Genomic DNA, 18,682 nt, shown 5'->3' on the forward strand with positions numbered 1-18,682 from the left:
TCAGGACCGGTGCACAGAATTCCTCCACGACAAAAATGTGGGCCGTTGTTAAAACTTCTCTTGTCACCTAAACAAGAAGATAACCATGAGAAAAAAGTTATGATACCTGGCTTGTTTAATAAAGTCAAATATTAAAAAGCTGGTTTCGTTCACTTTTGTGACTGGCTAGCGGAGTAATACAGTACGCCGCGGACCGTGGCCCAGTGTTAACTGCTGTTTGTTTTAGTTGTATCCTACTATAGCTCTTGCAAGGCAGTGTAGCCTTGCCTCAGAGATCTGCAGCTTATAAAACGGATTAAAGTAATCGCAGTTTAGTTCTAGAAAAAGCCTGTGGCGGTGATACCCGCATACCATTTTTTTTCAGAAAAAAAATGAAATACAATTCGCAGAAAAACGACAGAAAGAATCGTGCCCAAAATATGGCAGCCTGTTTCATCATAGACCGATCCTTCTGCAGTACCGTAGTTTGTATTTCTTTCACTACAACACCGGACAGCATAATACTAGCGAATATTCTGTTAACTATAAATATATCCGTTATCACTAAAGTTCACATCTAAAACATACTACAAAAAATCTGTTGTGATGAAAATTTTCGCTTGGTCTTTTTCATAAAGATAGCTCACAAAAGCTACTTTTTTATTAAAAGTAGCCACCGTTGTGATTAGAACACGGTACCTTACCGACACAGGCCAAGTGCGAGTTGCCCTCACTGCTGTTTTAAACGAACATCGCATGGCTAAAAGTGCAAAAAGAATGGCAGTTTATCACCTTCCACCCGAAAGTGATGAAGTGCATGACGTAGTCCACAGCCTCTGCATTGTCGATGTCGCCTCCGTTGACGTTCATGGCGTCCTTGATCTGGCCCACCCAGTTGGCCGAGTGCAGCCGGAATTTGTCCACGTTGGTGTTGGTCATCAGCATGAGCCGATTCACGATGTTGTTGAACTCTGCGACGGGAAAAGACGCGAACTACGTTTCACAAGGGTTGCACCCATGTCTTAGTGACAATCGTAGGGCCCGTACTGGAAACCATTTATACCGCTCACCTTCCAGTAGAGCAGGCGTAACTTGACTTGTAGAAATTATATTCGAACATTATAATGATTGTGCATTTTGAATGCTTATAACAAACCTGCCCGCCATGCGTCAGAAATGTTATGTGGCAAAGATGGCATTCATCTTTTACAAGACCTCTTTAAAACCAACCCTCAGCACACCGCCATAGTGATAGTTGGACATTCTGTGAATGTTTAGACTTCTGTTCAAGCAATGAACTTTAATTCTAACTTGGCGACCTCTACCTCCAAACTACATCAGGTACTCATGGCGCCATCTGAGAGATTAGCGAGCCACTATCTGCACATTCCAATACTGTTCCCATCATTGCTCAGACTGTCAGGCAATCACTGTCTGGTACCACTTACAATAGTGCGTAAAGGGCATTACGTGGAATGGACTTTAATGAAATGGACTTAAAAGTCAATACAGAACTCAATACATAACAAAAAATAATTGCACCTTCGTCGCTGGTGATGGTGACTGTGGTCTTGGTGATGTGTCCCAGTCCGGAGCCCGGTGAGGCGTCGAACAGCTCCACCTCAAAGTGCTCGTCCTTCTCGGCCTCGAAGTCATCCACGATGGGGATCTCAATGTTCTTGACAGTCTCGCCATGCTCGAAGACCAGCTTGCCCTCTCCCCCGTGGAAGTCCTCGCCCTCCTTGGCGGTCTGGCTGCGCGTGCGCCAGTGGACGTAGGCAGTTCCATCGGCTCCCTTGGTGCGCACCACGGCCACCTGGGCGTTGCCCACGCTCTCACGCACCAGCAGACCGCGCCGACGGAACTCGAAGATGCCGGGCTCTGCGCCAGAGAAGACATAATGAGTTAGTCTGCACAAGGCAGTACTGAAGGAAATGCAGAAGGCACTACAGAAGGCAGTACAGAAGGCAGTACAGGCTTTCTGGTAACTCATACTGCAGCAACAGTGCACAAGAAGACCGATGCCAGAGGTTTTCGTCTTTTAATTCGTCTGCCATTGTTGCAGTAACACTATTAAGATGGTGTGGAAAAGCGATTCGGGCACAGGAAATCTGGACAAACGCCTGTAGTTCGCAAGGCTGCCACCACGTGCCGAGTGGCGCCGCGCAGTGTGAAAACCATCGCGGGAATTTCGAACATTGGGTACATCTCATCGATTTTCCATGGCAGTAGAAATGGTGTGACTGCAAGAATCATTTTATAGGTCGACCTTTGCAGCAAGAAAGAAGGGATAGCTATGATAATGACCAAGTTCACATAGAACCTTTTATGTTACAAGTTTAAAATATCCCCCTTCAGTTAGGTGGTGTTTGCTAACGGTGGCCAAGAGAGGCCACTAGTTGCTAACATCCAGTATTCGGGAGCACATACAGGAATACTAACAACTAGAAGAGTTGTGAATAATGCACACTAAAGCGCACAGTGTGCAGGCCTGTTGCGTTCATAGGTGGGCGCGTAAAGTGCTACTGTCGGTGTGCTTACGGTCGTCGTCGATGATTGTGACCTCCATGACGGACTTCCGACCCAAGGCGACTTCGGTTCCTTCTCCTCCGGCGGGCAGCGACAGCCGCAAGAAGAACGTCTCGTCCGGCTCCCACTGGTTGTCGTCCACGATCTGCACCGTGACGCGGCGCTGGGTCTCGCCAGGCTGGAAAAGCACCATCTGCCGGAGCTCCATGTAGTCCTCTCCCGCCAAAGCCGTGCCGTCGATGGTCTCAACCCTGCAGGCAATGGCAGTAGTGACAACTCTTGTGATAAAGACTGGGAATCGGAATGCAGGACATGCGGGCATCAATGCTGAATAAAATAACCCAAGCTTGCTTTTCCCAGTATTGATCTTGAGACAAAGCAGCGGTTGCATTGTCTTGATGCACGTCGTTTTTCAATAGTGTGCATAACTATCGCCTTCATCAGTGTCATGATATGAGCTAAGTTGAGCCCGCATACAGGAGAAAAACCTCTCATTCATTGATCTCCACTTTTACTTGTCTGCCGCCAACCACAGCCACACTATCCGAGTTCCTAACTACACTTACCGCAAAACAATTCTATCCAATTGGTATACAGTCGTTTACCACTTAGGACCACCGCGCTTATTTGTTCTGTACATAAATGTTGACTTCACCCTCTTCCGAACATTCAATTACATGTGACTATCAGGACACCAGGTCCCTTTAAGCTGCCGCAATAGCATTTCGCGTGGTCTTTAAGCAATGTCATTGTTGCAAATGATTTGTAATTTTTTCAGTTCAAGCAAGTCCTAACATCTGAGGATGGCAGCAGGATGATTGTCGACACAGTCGACCAGGGTTCACCCAAGGTCTCAAGTTTCATAGTTTCTCTCATATTTCTGCGAAATCTGCTACTTACTGCAGTGCCTCTTCGAGTATCACCCGAGCAGAATCATTTAGCCGTGTATATATCACGATACAACCAACGAAGGAAGCGGCAAATTCCCCACCAAGGAGAGCATCCATCCAATGGCGTCGACCTGTTTTAATGAAGGTCAACAGCGTTGCGCCGGATAACAGGCCCTTCATAGTGGCCGTCACAAATGCAAGGCTTTTGATGCCGGCGTCATGACAATAGCTTCGATTTCATTGCCTGGCGGTCCTCCTTTGCACTTTAATTGCATACGACTACAGCTCCCCGGAGCAACACGGAGCCCCGAGGTTGTGCTGGAACCTCAGTCAGCACTGTATGTGCAAAAGATTTTTTTTAAAATTCTATTCCCTTGGTGTTAAAGCCCTTCGGACAGGACTAAATGCCCACCCGCACGCACCTGCAGGTGGCGGGACAGTCGAGCTTCCCCTTCCGTCGGATGAGAACGTCCACCTTGCCGGCCTTCTCCAGCACGGCACACGAGCTGGCGTTGAACTCTATGGTGGCCACGTTCTTGTTCTCTGGCTCCGGCACGGGCTTCAGCAGCTTGCCCTGCTCCACTTCGTCCGCAGGCTGGGAAGACAGTGAATACACTTGCGCTCATTGTAACCTGCAACGCGGAAGCACTGACGCGGAGACACTGACGTGAGGGCACTGACGCGAAGGTACTGAACAGATGGAGATGTAAGGGAGTCTCTTTCGAAATTGGGTTGTAGGAGGAATATTTTATTTGGGGGCAGGAGAAATTTCTTTTAACCTGAACAATTAAGCTCCAGAAATTCATCCTTCCTTGCGTTGCAAATATCTGAATTTTAGGCTGTAGTGAATTACACTCATACAGTATTCTCTTTACGTGGCTTCCATACTTTCCTGCCTTCAGTCCCATAAACCGTCTTTTTTTTTAGTCATCTGCTGCAGACATGTTAAGCTACCTTGGCTATCACTGAACCCGGAGACCTCAAAAATGTTCATGCCAAGAAAATCGGGCAAACGCTTCTAGTACGCAAGACTACCATAACGTGCCGCGTGGCGCTGCTATACATTCAAACTCACCGCTGGAATTTCATATGTTACGTGCACCCCACTGATTTTTTATGTCCAACTGAAAAAGTTTGCATAAGCGCAGGAAACATTTTATCAGTTAGTGCAGCGAAGAGGAAGACTTGGCTATGATAATCGCCGTGGTCGTGCAGAATCTCTCCGGATATCCTTTTCTTAACATTACCCGTTAAAAGTATCCGCATTGAAATATGTGGCGTTCGCTACTGGCGGCCAACAGATGGCGCTAGCTGCTGGTGCGCAAGAAAGCTGGCCATGGATCCTGGCGACATAGATACCTGAACAGAGACTGCGACATCCTCAAGAAATGTGTTTGTCTCAGACTTTTTACCACATACTGCACAAGAATCATTATTCTGAATACTCGAGTTGTATAGCGTCCGAGTCGAAGAGGCTAAAGAGAAATCAAAAGAAAATTCAGAAGGACCCCTTATTCTATTAAGTGTTGGGAATGCGACAGCATTATAGCTGTTCATGCCTTTACCGGAAGATAAGTCACCTCAGGCCTGCTAATGTCACTTCCATTCAGCCAGTGGGACTGTTTTCATGTGGTGAATTCACTTCCCTGCAGCCAATGGGACTGCTTTCATGTGGTGACGTCACTTTTCTCCAGCCAATAGGAATGCTCCCGTCAGGTGAATTCACTTTCCTCCAGCCAATGGGAATGCTCTCGTATGGTAACGTCGCTTCCCTCCAGGCAGTGAGCGAATTTTATGACCGATGACGCAGTTTGGCCCCCCTGGGGACTCCTAATGTTGTCGCATTAATAACTTAGCTGTGTCTGTGTCGCTCGATCTCCTTCTGCGGTGAGGTCCATACCAGCAGCGGATAAAAAGGCTTGAGGATTAGCACGGAGCTTCCCGTGAGGTATACTTATCGGCGCTCGTGCAGTCGCAGCAGTTTCCGACACGTCTTCACCGTGGGGCGCACGCTTACCTTTGAGTCAGCTTCGTCCTGTGCGGCTAGCGCGAACATCTCACGGACCTCCTGGTCGAGTTTCTGCGGTTAGGAAAGAAAACGAAAATTCATGCGCTATCTCTTTCTGCTCACTTGGTGCTTTGTGCAAGCTGTAGAACGTTGAAAATGGTTTCATAAATCGTCAATTTTGTTTCAGGAAATGATGTTCAGCATCTCTGTGCCACTTTGTTTCAAGCATGCTGCTTTGCGCATTCTCTCTTCTTTCCTTAAAATACGTTTCTTTTATCCTAGGAAGCCATAATTGTTACAAATCCAGTTTTTCTTTATTTCTACAAAGAATTCATCTCGTCGCCGGGCTGGTTAGATTCCGCGACCGGTATAATATAGCAGTTAATTGCTAAAACAGGCACAATTGAATTTCCCGCCCTTCTTCTATGGTTGAGGACAATTAAGCCACGCCCTGAGCTTGAGCCAATAACGAGGCTACACGCAGGTTGGGTCCCCGCTTCATCCAATGAGAAAGGGCTAGAAATTTTTTTAAAAATTGAACCGTTTCCGGAACAACTCGTTATATATACCGACACAGTGGTGCCCTCGCAAGTGGCAATGACTTCATTCTTTCTAGGTTTTTCTTTTTTTTAGTATTTACCATGCAGCTCTGCACTGTTCTTTTACCTCTAATTGGTTTAAGCCCATCATGCTTCATACCAAGGCGTCGGAAGTTTTATTTTTATGTCCTTTTTAATTACTTCTCGGCGTAGAGTCTGTGCCTATTGGTGATTCACAGAGAGCGCATGTCAAGAACTAACTAGCAGACATTGATAGCATTTCAGAGACGATTTTTAAAGGAGAAGGAATCCGGAAACTAGACTGGGAAGCTCTAGATCAGAACGGGCACCACTTACGTGCTGCAGCTTCTCATTGATGCTGGGCCTGGTGCGGCGCCCTCCCGTCAGGTCCCGGATGGCCCCCACGCGGTACCACATGCGCGTGTGGTGCTGTTGCTCGGCCAGCTTGGCCGCTGCCAGGCACGCCGCGTCCTCGTCCGTAAGACCAGGGTGTTTGCGGATCTCCTGCAGAAGCCAGGAAGCCGAAGGCAATCATTTCATGTAGAAAGGAATGACGCCACAACTGTCTCACTTCTCGGTGAGCACCTCAAGCGCGCCATGAGGGATGGAACCGATGAAGGAGGAAGTGAAAGAAAAAAGTGAGCAGGAGGAGCTGCAGTGAAGAACTCCGGATTAATTTGGACGACCCGGGATTCTTTAACGTGCGGGTGCTTCCGCACGTCGTCTAGATGGAAATGAGGGCCGATAAGGTCGGGATTCGATCTCGACCCCATGGTCTCATGGTCCCATAGACTCAATGGTCCCATAGACCCATGATCCCATGGATGACCCCCATGGTTCGCTGACGTAAGCCAAGGTGACTGAACCATCGCAATGGTTGCTGCAAAGGCGTAGAAGGAGGGACAAGGTAGTGATTTTTATGCCCGTACGAGTCGATAGCACATGTCGTTACGTCAACATATTAAGGGAAATTCCGCAGAAAGGAGTGACTTTAAATCAGGGCAGCGATTACTCATTAGCCTGCAGAAAATCTAGACAGCTGTCCCATGATCTTCGTCATTCGGTGCTCGAACGAGGGATTACCGCCAGTCAGGGGAAGTTGTTCCACTAACTAAGCTAACCAGGGCAGCTACCAGGGTCAGGCCGAATTGATCCATTAACGACTTGAAGTGAGATCGATATTAGTCTAGCGTACTTTGGGGAATTCTTCCAATACTCAGGATATTCCAAACAATAGAAAAATATCCACTCACGTCTATGTTATTCCTGTTTAAAGGAGTAACAATTAAGAAAAAAAAAGGGCTCCGAGGACTCTTTCTACAGGATTATAGGCGATGCAAACAGCCTAGAACCGCCCGCGGTGGGTCAGTGGTTATGGCGCTCGGCTGCTGACCTGCAAGACACTGGTTCGATCCCAGCCACGGCAATAGAATTTTGCCTCCATCGAAATTCTAGAGGCCCGTGTGCTGTGCGATATCAGTGCACGTTAAAAAACATCACATGGTCGAAAATAGCCGCAGCCATCTACTACGGCACCCTTCATAGACTGAGTCGCGTTGGGACGTTAAACCCAAAAAACTAACCAACTAACAAACTAACTAACCAAATAACTGACCAACTAACAGACCAACTAACCAACCAACTAACCAACTAACTAAACTAGCTAACCAGCCATCCAAACGGCTTAGTGCTGCATGGAATCATAAAAGAAAATAACCGACACCCGGGCTCAGAGTCCACTCCAAGGCATCGCCGACGGGAGCGCATTACAACTGGAGTCCATTTTTTTCATAGCGATCACCAGCATTATTATCTGTCTAGTTGAACTGAATGCGCTCAGATCTTATCTAGATAACCCGATCGTCGTTGAAGGGCCCGAGCATCGCCAGCACTGCTACGAAGGCTCGCATCTAGGAGCACAGAAATCAAGCAAGCACACGTGTCGATTTGAAACAAAAACTTCCTGTATAAAGTTTTTTTTTTCAAGGGCAGAGATGATGGCAAAAAGAGACCAAATACAGCTCTTAGTGTATAGACAAAAAACCTTTTCCTTGATACATTAAACTAGGTTCTGGCTTTAAGGCCATGTGTACGGCCAATACGATCGAAGCTCCCCTTCAGTCAGTTAAAAAAAAAACAGGAAAGAAAACTGACTGTCTGCAGAGCCACGTTCAGTCAAAAGTTAGTCAGTCGATATATGCTCGCATCATTCGTAGACGGTATACAGGAGGGAATGACGACCGACCCGTATGAAGTCCAGCAGGTTGGCGCGGTTCAGTTCGCCGTCGGGGAAGAACTCCTTTCGGCCAGCGGGGCCGCCGGGTCCAGCGGGTCCGACGGCGTTGTTCGCGGTCTTGGGGACGTCGGTAGTGGTCTGCAGCTCGAGTTGCTTCTGGGCGCTGCGCTTGCGGGCCCCCGGCCAGAAGATGCCCGTGTCCGCGGCGTACGCCAGGAACACCTGCAGAGTGGAGTCACAGACCAGGTCATGGTCCGACGGCTACGCAGTGACGCCAAGTTTTGTGACATGAACAAAGGAAAAGCTCCTTATTGAAATAAATAGGTCGAATTTAACCGCTCTGGTCAGCGTTCATTATGCTCAAAGGAACAGTGAGGATAACTTCGTGCAGTTTCTACTCTGAGTAAAAACTGATTGTTAGCCTCTCTGTCGCTATGCTGATGTTTTTTCGGCAGCGACGCTTTAGTGGAGTAGGGTACCCACAAATTTCACAGAAAGGTATAAACATTCCTGAGGTCTGGTGCTTAGCTTCTCTTGGTGAAATGCTTGGAAAAAGTTGTTGAAAGTTGAAAAGCTAATTCGGCCATATTTACAATATGCCACCCGGGAGAGGCAAAAGGAAGCAGACAAAGCATGCCTGCTGACGAGGCCTACACCCCGGCGTACACATCAGGACACTGTTGACTAAACGTAAAATCACGTGTACAGTAAAAAAATCAGTATTTACAAGAAAAGAACAGCATACCTTAGGGTATAGCAAACCTAATCACAAAGACAAAAGCGAAAGACATTCCTAAAGTCTAAACACAAAAAATGACACTGTTATACCCGAAAAAAAACGCCCCTTGAACCGTACTGTGCGCGCAGACAGAGAAAAAGACGCGTTTCTGTTGCGCACTTTGAGCAACCTGCTCTTATGCCTCCGTAAAGAGACACTAAAGATAAAGTGAAGTTGTCCTATTTGGATACAGTACTGCATGGAGCTTTTATAAGCTGGAAAACACCACACGACAAAATACAGGTGTCACCATCACAGGCCGATTTCGAAAGTACGCTGCTCGCGTCGACACCAAATTGACGCGGATCCCGGAGGCTGTGCTACACCGCATTCAATTTGAAAAGATGAGATGCCGGAGGCCATGCTGCACCGCCATTAACTTTTAGATGACGAGATCCCGGAGGCCATGCTACACCGCCATTCACTTAGAAACGGTGAGAACGAGTTCTTTTCGGTGTGGGTGCCATTAGCTTGACTCTATAGCGGTGGGAATCTTTTTAAATTCAGTTTCATCAGCCATAATTGAGTCTTCCCCTGCCGGGCAAACGTTAACATACACCCAGAAAGGACCAGGGAATATATTTTTCCGGTGGACAAATGATTCGGTGTAGTTGTTCTCAGTGAGCGTTTGAAATTAAATCACAATCAGTTATAATTTAGATGAAAGGCCCCAGCTTTGAAGAACTGAATTTTTTCTGGGCCTCCACTGCCGGCGCTGTGGAGAAAGCTTTTGCACATAATACGCAATCTAAACATGTGTACCTCTTTGCCGCGCATGCAGGCTATAGCTTGCTAGACAGTATTCCTGTTTTGCAGGCTATAGCCTTCCGAGTCAGATTAACTCTTTCCACCAGCAAGGTAGTATACATATAGCCTGCTAGACAGTATTAATACATTGCAGGCTACAGCCTTCCGAGACATACTGACTGCTCACCAGCAAGTGAGTATATATCTTGCAGGCTATAGCCTGCTAGAGAATATTTCTACTTTGCAGGCTACAGCCTTCCGAGACAGACTGACTGATCACTAGGAAGGTACGCTATAGCCTGCTAGAGAGTATTCCTACTTTGCAGGCTACAGCCTTCCGAGTCAGACTGACCGCTCACCAGCAAGGGGAAGAAGAGCAGAGTCAGGAGAGCCTCCCAGAGCTCGACCACGTCGGGGCTAGAACCCCTCAGCACCACCAGCATCCAGAGGTAGGCGAACACGCTGAAGAACGCTGTTATGCCGAACACCTGCGAGAAAAGATATTGCGCATATTCACAGATAAGCGCGACACACTGTGCAGACCGATAATGTGTTGATCGAAATCAAGACAACCAAATGAACACGGTTAGGGCATGCAAAACGAAGTACAGATGACCGATGATCCATCAACTCAGGCTAAGGGAGTGGATTCCTCTATTCTGGCGAATTTGTTTTCTAACTTACTGATTTATCGTTAATTTCTCACCTGCGTTTGTTAATGCTAGAGTTCGATAATGTGCAGACGTTAAACCTTCTCAAGTTTATGAGGAACTTTCTAAATGCCTTGAAACAATAGGGTGTTTTCGCTAGCTTAGCAGCGTTGGATCTTCATACCGTAACAGAAAAGTGTGTCAACTCTATGAAACTATTTTTTACCTTGCATTCTCCCTACAAAAATACCCGCAACGGGTGCTGTAGGTATCAGAGTAAATAAAATAAATACATATAAAATCAATTTTTTTTGTACGTTTTAACTTCGATGCCTGGGTCTGGGGACGTAGGAAAATACCAAGGATTGAAAATACGTGAAAGGAACGAACCTCTTGAACACAAAAAAGTTAAGTAACACAAAAAGTCAAAACGGTTTCAAACAAAACATTTTCCTCGCAGGAATATTCGCTTTTGTAAAGAGAAATTCTTATGGCATCTTTCTCTCTCATAACGTGCGCACAGAATATTTTTCTCGTGGAAAGTGTTTTTCCTGCATATATTTGCTCGTGGGGGGGAATAGCGCCCAGGTCTGCCGCAATGAAACATGTCAGGTGGCTCACGCACCTGACACCGAGTCACTCGTCGCAGTTCGTTAGCTTAACGACCAGCGCGTCATCGGCAATCAGTGTGTGACGCCTGACCCCTTTCGCATTCTGCCCCCCCCCCCCCCCCTCAGACCCTGAATATCGCTGCACAAACGAGTCTTTCTAAATGGCACGGCTCCCTTTGTGCGTGCTGCACTTGATTGCGCCCTTTCTTCCTTCCTCCTCCAAGTTGCATTGTTGAAGAACGTTTACAGGAAATGTTCCACTATAAACGCCGCACTACTGGCGCTTTCGGTTACGAGTTAATTAAAAGCTTCCAGGGCAAGCATAGCGGTTTGAAAGTGACGTCAAAGCACTTTTAATGCGATAGGGCTTTCAGAGTTGTCATCACACCAAAACCCTGCCCATGACCAAGACGAAATTCGCTGTCAAGAGAGGTGAAGTCATCTTGCAACGTCACCAGAACCTGCCCTGAAGGCCTACCCTGATTGGTGGAGAGAAGTCATGTGACCTTGTGACCATCGCAACCTGCCCACCGTAGACAGGTGGCAACCTGGCCGCCGTAGCAGGTGGAAATTCAATTATTGATTGGTCTAGACAGGCCATGTGATCTTGTGACGTCATCACAACGTGCCCACCGGATTTTGCATCCTGCACACGCACCTAAAAATGTCGAAATAAAAGTTTTCTAAGTGCATCGAATTTTGACTTAACAAGGTGATGGTTCGGGCTAGGGTAGAATTTTGAGCAACCTAGTTTCTACACAGCAACCTAGATAAAAAATCGAAATTGGAAAAGCAAAAAAAATTATTTGTGCAAAGCCAGCACCGTCACATGATAGCGGATACCTGCTATGGCAGCTATAGCATTCCGAGTATGGCGGTGGGTGGACCGAAACAGAAGCAAACACACACAGAAGCTGCAGCAGAAGTTGCGACAAATCTGAAATCTATCGCTACCACACTCAACTCTTCAAGTGACATAAGCGTCCCCATAGTTTTTTGCGGAGGATATGGCTTCTATGTCATACAACTTATTCATGTGACGTTATTTGCATGGCGCACCTATCCAGGCAACCATGGAGAGAACCAACATGGCGGTCCCATCGCGGCCACAATCGCGTTGTCCAACAAGTGTGATGGCCCCTGCCCCGAGGCATGGCAGAGGGGATTTTTGACAGCACCCTTAGGCACGCTTATTAGAAAAGCAGGGTGCACTGCCTCCTGCACATCACCCTTTGTGCTGCGCCTTTTGGGCCGCGGGCAACCCACAGTTTAAGCTTTTAGTTTCTAACCTCGTAACAGAACGGCGGCAGGAGAGGTTCAGGGTTTCCACCCAGGAAGCTCCTGCCGCCCGCCAAGTTTAGAGTGAATAGGTCCTACTGACGCTCTCACCCTTCTTTCTGCAGTTCTGACGGGCCGGCTCGCGTGAACAAGCAACCCTAACATTCATTATTAGGTGTGAGCTCTTCTGTGGTCTGTACGTGTTATGGGCAAAGAAAGTAAAACGACCATGAGAGTGACTTTAGCGTTTTATTGCCAGAGAGTATTAGATGATGAGCATGGTAAGCTGCCTGCCATGCTTGGCATATCTACGGGCAGACTGACCTTTCACTGTGACCTTTCATGGTACACTAAATAAAATTTCCAATCCACTTCTGGAGTAATATTTTCTCTGGTGCTTTTCTAGGGCACCGATTAGCACATGTGCTTTCCTATTATAGTATATTTACATCACTCAATTAATACAGTAAAGCAGTACTATACTCATTATCATACGACCACATTTCTAGAACTGCCTCGCAAACATACTTAGTCCTGATAAAAATTGTCATCCGTGTTCTTGAATCTCGTTATAACGAGGTTGAAGGGGCCCGGCAAATACTTTGTTATAGCCGTAGCTTCGTTGTATTGCGTGTTGACCGAGCTTACAACAGGAATTATCATTCTTTCGCTATGTCCATTACTTCGTTATAAACAACCGTTCTTTATAACGAGGTCCGACTGTATAGGCACTTCATTGAACGCTGTTCCAAAGCGCACGCAAAAGTATAGGGGCGCCTGCTTACCTTGATCATGCGTATGGATCTAGTCTCGTTGGGAGGTATGGCGACAACACATACAGCTGTGATGACGAGAAGGTTAAAGGCCGCCGACCCCACGATGGTTCCGGGTCCGAGGTCTCCGGCCACGAACCTGCACGTTGAATGTTTCAATGCGTTAGCATTAGAACCCCTATGTAGGAAAAATCTGTCCGCCCGTCCGTCTGAACCGTCGGTGGAGCTCAGGAACTCTCTCTCTCTCTTAAATTTCAGAGGAGAGGGAGAGAGGAAAAGTATTTAAGGGATACGGTATGTCCCACTGTGATTGAGCGATTGAGCAACTGGATCACACCAGCAGCTCGCGCGGAGTGCAGCTGCTACTTCGTCTGGGAGGAACCCTAATGCTAACGCACCGATAACTAACGCACTGAAACGCACTGAACGCTAACGCAGTGATAACTTTTATGTATTAAAAATAAATGTCTAAAATCGTCCAGCTATTCATTTTTTCATTAATTATGCCACGCATAGAAATCCTTAAGCCACGGTGGCAGGCATTATATGCACGCCGTGGGGTGCAGAAAAGTTTACTATAACTAAGCTTTTACATTATTGTCCATCATAGATAACGTCAAGCAAGGAAAGGTTTGCCTTCTGAAGGCGTGCTTTCTTACCCGGCCTGCACCTGCTCACGCCTGTGACGTCACACAGAAAAAAATACCGACGAGCGACGGTTTGCCTTGTGGAGAAGGGCAGTGTCGTACGTACCCGCTGCCGACGATCTCGATGATGGCCAGCAGGATCTCGGGCGCACTCGACCCGAGTGCCATAAGGGTCAGGTTGGCCACGGTCTCGTTCCACACCTTCACCTCTATGATGTCCGGCTGGCCCCCGGGCACCTGCGCCGACAACGTCAGGCGCCGGGTCTTGGAGGTGATGCGCTCGATGGCGCACATGAACACGTCCGCGATGATGGCCACGCCCAGGAAGCAGTAGATGAGGCCCAGCAGGTAGACGAAGGAGCGGCCACCCCGCGACCAGCTGGACTCGTCCAGGAGCGGAAGGAGCAGGCCTTCGGAGCACGTGTAGTTGTGGGGAGACGGCGCCATGGCTCTGTCCTTCTCGCTGCCCGGTGCCCTCGCTCCGCCTCGTTAAACCTCGGAGGTGACAGTAGTCCTGCGTGAGTCAAAGCAAGACGGGAAGAAAATGTCAGAGGAAGAAATAGCTTTTGTTTTATGGGGGTCCAACGTCACAAAGCGACTAAGGCTGTGAGGAACGCCGCAGTCGAGGGCTGCGGATCATTTCGACCACCTGGGGTTCTTTAACGTGCACTGGCATCGCGCAGCACACGGGCCTTTACCATTTCGCCCCCATCGAAATGCGCCCACCGCGGCCGGGATCGAACCCGTGGCTTTCGAGTCAGCAGCCGAGCACCATAACCACTGAGCCAACGCGGTGGCCATATACATTATGTTCCTGTGGAGAATGAAAATGTGAATTTGACTTTCAACTTTGTGATAATGAGGTCTTTGGTGATAATGAACTTTATGCATGGATTGTTCTCAACGTCGACCGCTTGACTTTTGCTCAACCGCCCATATCTGTCCGTGCATTACTCAACACTCCGGTAGTTGGAGCAACAGGAGTCCCACTAGAGGACTTACAACCAAGCCCCACATTTGGGCTCTCGAATTTGACAAAGTTGTACACTCTAAACAAAGGGAGTAAAAAGAAAGTAAAACTCCTTTAGTGCACATCTCTTTATAAAAAGGTGTGCGCTAGAGGAGTTTTACTCCGTTTTTACTCACATAAAGGCGTATTTTCGTTTAGAGTGTACATGCATGTAAGTGTGTGTGCCTATATGCAACAAAGCGTCGACCAGAAGGAATTGCTCAATTATTCGGTCAGAAAGGATCCAATAAATCTGCAGAGATGATCAGTTAGCCTCGGTGAAAAATCATATCACGTGCGTGCTTAGCGCAGCTCGGTGTTGCCCGCACCGGAAGAAAATAAGGCGAGCACTCTTCGGCGCCCCCCTCGCTCTGGTGTCAGGCCCCAATTCGCCGCTGAGTAGGCGCCGACCCCGCTCCAGAAGCGACTACGCAGTGAGTCAACGGGCCACACGCGCTTTATGCCGCACAGCGCGCGTAACCCCGTTGGCGCCTTAATGGGACGCCGTAGGGCGCAAAGTAATCCGTCGCCACCCCTGCACCCTCTTAAGCTTCTCTCCTCTCTCTCCTTGACTCACCGGCTCTTTAATTATGCCTCCTAATTGCTCAGCGGCGCAGCAGAGAGCAGAGGCACCACGAAGCGAGGCAACGGGTAGTGCCGCGTTAAAGCGGATTTTAGACGCTCACATTACTGCTGCCATTCGGCGATTCATGAAGGAGATGTGCGCATGTCACTTGGCATCTACTACTACTGGTTGAAAACAAACACTCGTTGAAAACGCAGACGCTGTGGTTCCGCGAGGCGCCAGCTGCGCCTGCGAAGTGGCTAGTGTGCGTGCTTGACAGCTGCCGCCATCTGTCGCATGCGCTTGTCACTAATGTGGACTGCGCGTGCGCAGTACGAGCTGGCGGTTTTGTTTTCAACCAGTGGAGCTCGAGGAGAAGAGGAGCGCATGCGCTGTGCGGCCTTTTGAAAAAGGCGGATTGAGGTGGAGTGGGGGAGGTACTTCGCTAGGACTTCCTGCGACGAAAAATTCCTAGTGTTGTCTTTCCATGAGAAATTTCCTGCTGATGGGGAAAAAGCAAGACTCGGCGGCTAATGATAATAATGATTGGTTTTTGTGGAAAGGGAAATGGCGCAGTATCTGTCTCATATATCGTTGGACACCTGAACCGCGCTGTAAGGGAAGGGATAAGGGAGGGAGTGAAAGAAGAAAGGAAGAAGGAGGTGCCGTAGTGGAGGGCTCCGGAATAATTTCGACCACCTGGGGATCTTTAACGTGCACTGACATCGCACAGCACACGAGCGCCTTAGCGTTTTTCCTCCATAAAAACGCAGCCGCCGCGGTCGGGTTCGAACCCGGGAACTCCGGATCTGTAGTCAAGCGCCTTAACCACTGAACCACCGCGGCGGGTTGGCGCCTAGCCCCACATCTTTTTTTTTATTCCGCCCATGATACTGTATTTAGCTTATTTAGCAATACCCTGAGGTCATAGTTGGAGATTACGTATGGAGGGGGGGGGGGGGAGGAATTGATGAAAAAAAACATGATCACAGAAAACAACAAATCAAAATAATGATGCGCTGTATTTTGAAGAAAGAAGGGATAAACGATAAAATACATCCCAACAGGCAAAAAAAAAACAATTTGAAGTGATCCCGACTCGTAGAAAAAAAAAGTCAAAATGCATGAGCATACAATTTCCAGAAGGTGAACTGAACCAAATCAAAAAGAAGCAATTCATTCATGTGAAGCGCGTGAATTCACGTGAAGCAGACAACAAACTATTACAAATGATATTATCACGCTGCTGTCAAGCATAGCAATGCTTCAAAAAAGGAAGAAAGAAAGGACCACAAAATATTGCGAAATGTCTTGGGTAGAAAGAAATGATAGCGGTGCAGGTTCGTTATTGCCGTGATGCTAGGTGGCAAAGACTTCCTCTCGCTTATGGCCAAAACGAGAGGCGAGTGTTGGCATTTGTTAGTGCGCGCGAAAACTGGGCACATTTTACGAGCATACTGTAGACGAGGTGAACAATGAGGGAGGACTCTCTGACATGCTGACATTTAAATTTACCATAAGATAGATACTTAACGGCCCTGTTTTCAAGGCATCGCACGATATCGAGACTCGGGACCTCCCTCACTCAACTGCTAGGCAACGAAAGTGTCTGCAGATGAGCCGGTGTGCACAGCTATTTATAACAGCCCACTAACCGACACAGATGTCACTTTAAAAGGCGGCGCCTAAACATGAGCAAATACGGTACACACGTGACGGAATGAAAGGAATACCGCACGCTGAGAAAAAAAAATAAAAGGAAGGACGAGAGTTGTGATACGCTTCACGCACTGTCCTTGACACAGCTCCGCCAACACTTTATCGCGGTTGCGGGTTGTGTCGCTTGTGCCTTGCTTCCCCCCCCCCCCCCCGCTTGTAGAAAGAGGGGGGGGGGGAGGCAGATGGAGCAAGTGACAACGATACAGCAATTGCGCCACGGTCGGGAAGGTCATTGACACCGCGGTGGCCGAAACGCGCGCCACTTCGTTTCGCAAACTGTTGCGGACAAAACGCGACGCGCAGTTCCAGGCGGGAAGATATCTGGACGCCTAGAAAGCCGAGCTCTGGAAAGTGTCAGGCAGGTACACCTGAGCGCTGATAATTTCGTCGCTGTTAAGCACAGAAAAGAGCCCCCTACAATGCGCTGGGGTCACTGGAAAATTTTTGAAACGTGTCCATTGACTCTATAGAGTGCGCCCCATTCTAACTTGGCTCTAATGTGACAACAGCGAAAGGATGCTGAAGCGAGCATGTTGAAGACGTTTCATGGTTAGACTGTAGTGTAAACGGGACTCGATTGAAGGACGGTATATGGCATACACGAGTGCTGTCTCTCATAACTAGTGTTTTCATAGCCAAGATAACATATATATTTGCTATATTCGTTGTACAGTTTAACGTTATAAAGAAGTTGAAGGGGACCACCGATTACTTCTTTATAGCCGTAGCTTCATTATAGCCCGTGTTAACCAAGCTCCCAAGGAGAATTGTCCTTCCTTCGTTATATCCATTATTTCGTTATAAACAGTTCTTCGTTATAACGAGGTTCGACTGTATTCGCCTTCCTTCAGCCCTCGTCTGTTTGCACTGCTGTCTGTCCCAAGGCGCACTTGACTCTCTGACTAAAAGGCCATATTTGGCTCAACTGAACGAGGTTGTACACAAATGTTTAGCGCTGCAGTTACGGCGTCTGCACCATCCTACAACGCAACGACATCCACAGAGAAACATAAAATAAATGTCCCTATTTTGCACTACAGTGCAGCGGCACCTCAATTCAGAACATCGGTAGTGCACATTTACACATCTTCCGTCCTCCTATGGACGGTCTTCGGGATCCGACACACATACCCGTCCCAAACGACCCGTCTTCTCTCTTCCCGTAGTCTAAGCCAGCCGGTTCACTCCGTCCCTCACTTTCTCCGTCGTGTAATTAAGAAGGATGGCCCGTGGAACAATGCCCGGTGATGGCCCGAGCGGCAGGCTGCAGCTCGACCACTTTCGCCCGCGTTCTGCACGGCTGACCCGCCAAAGTGTCTTCCCCGGCTGTTCTACACGGCCTTCTGGCGTTGCCCCGGATCAGTCCTGACGCTTTTTTCTTTTACGTTTTATTTATTCTTATTTCTGCGTCCCACAATGCAGAAGAAAGTCACAGTGACGCCACTTCGTCGTTTCGGAACAATGGAGCGAGCAACAACTATCGGCCACAATGGCAGCAAGGGTGTATACAGTAGGCACACTATGTATACGTAAGACTGTCTTTCGAGATGTCAGCCGTCGACAGAGCGGCCCACAATGCCGCTTCTGTCGCAGACAAGGCTCCTTACAGGAACCTCCTTTGCCGTTGAATATCTTCTCCGCAAAAAGTATGCCGGAGGCAACACACAGCGACTGAAGAAGCCGGTGCTGCGATGAGAAAGCGA

At 48.1% G+C, this 18,682-nt stretch overlaps 1 protein-coding gene across 2 annotated transcripts in view; it reads right to left on the reverse strand.

The window, feature by feature from the left end:
• The window catches only part of LOC144101060 (sodium/calcium exchanger 3-like), a 67,997-nt gene that overhangs the window by 7,913 nt on the left and 41,402 nt on the right, over window positions 1-18,682 (reverse strand). For both annotated transcript variants that reach the window (XM_077634069.1, XM_077634070.1), the window contains exons 2-11: window positions 13,793-14,200; window positions 13,052-13,178; window positions 10,087-10,215; window positions 8,212-8,424; window positions 6,303-6,470; window positions 5,416-5,478; window positions 3,821-3,993; window positions 2,521-2,759; window positions 1,522-1,860; window positions 772-950 (exon numbers count right to left, since the gene is read on the reverse strand). In XM_077634069.1, the coding sequence (XP_077490195.1) occupies window positions 772-950; window positions 1,522-1,860; window positions 2,521-2,759; window positions 3,821-3,993; window positions 5,416-5,478; window positions 6,303-6,470; window positions 8,212-8,424; window positions 10,087-10,215; window positions 13,052-13,178; window positions 13,793-14,133 (1,971 nt within the window). In that variant the 5' untranslated portion in view covers window positions 14,134-14,200. The remainder of the gene's footprint in view (window positions 1-771; window positions 951-1,521; window positions 1,861-2,520; window positions 2,760-3,820; window positions 3,994-5,415; window positions 5,479-6,302; window positions 6,471-8,211; window positions 8,425-10,086; window positions 10,216-13,051; window positions 13,179-13,792; window positions 14,201-18,682) is intronic.

The sequence above is a fragment of the Amblyomma americanum genome, chromosome 8 (assembly GCF_052857255.1).
Source record: "Amblyomma americanum isolate KBUSLIRL-KWMA chromosome 8, ASM5285725v1, whole genome shotgun sequence".
Classification (NCBI taxonomy): domain Eukaryota; kingdom Metazoa; phylum Arthropoda; class Arachnida; order Ixodida; family Ixodidae; genus Amblyomma; species Amblyomma americanum.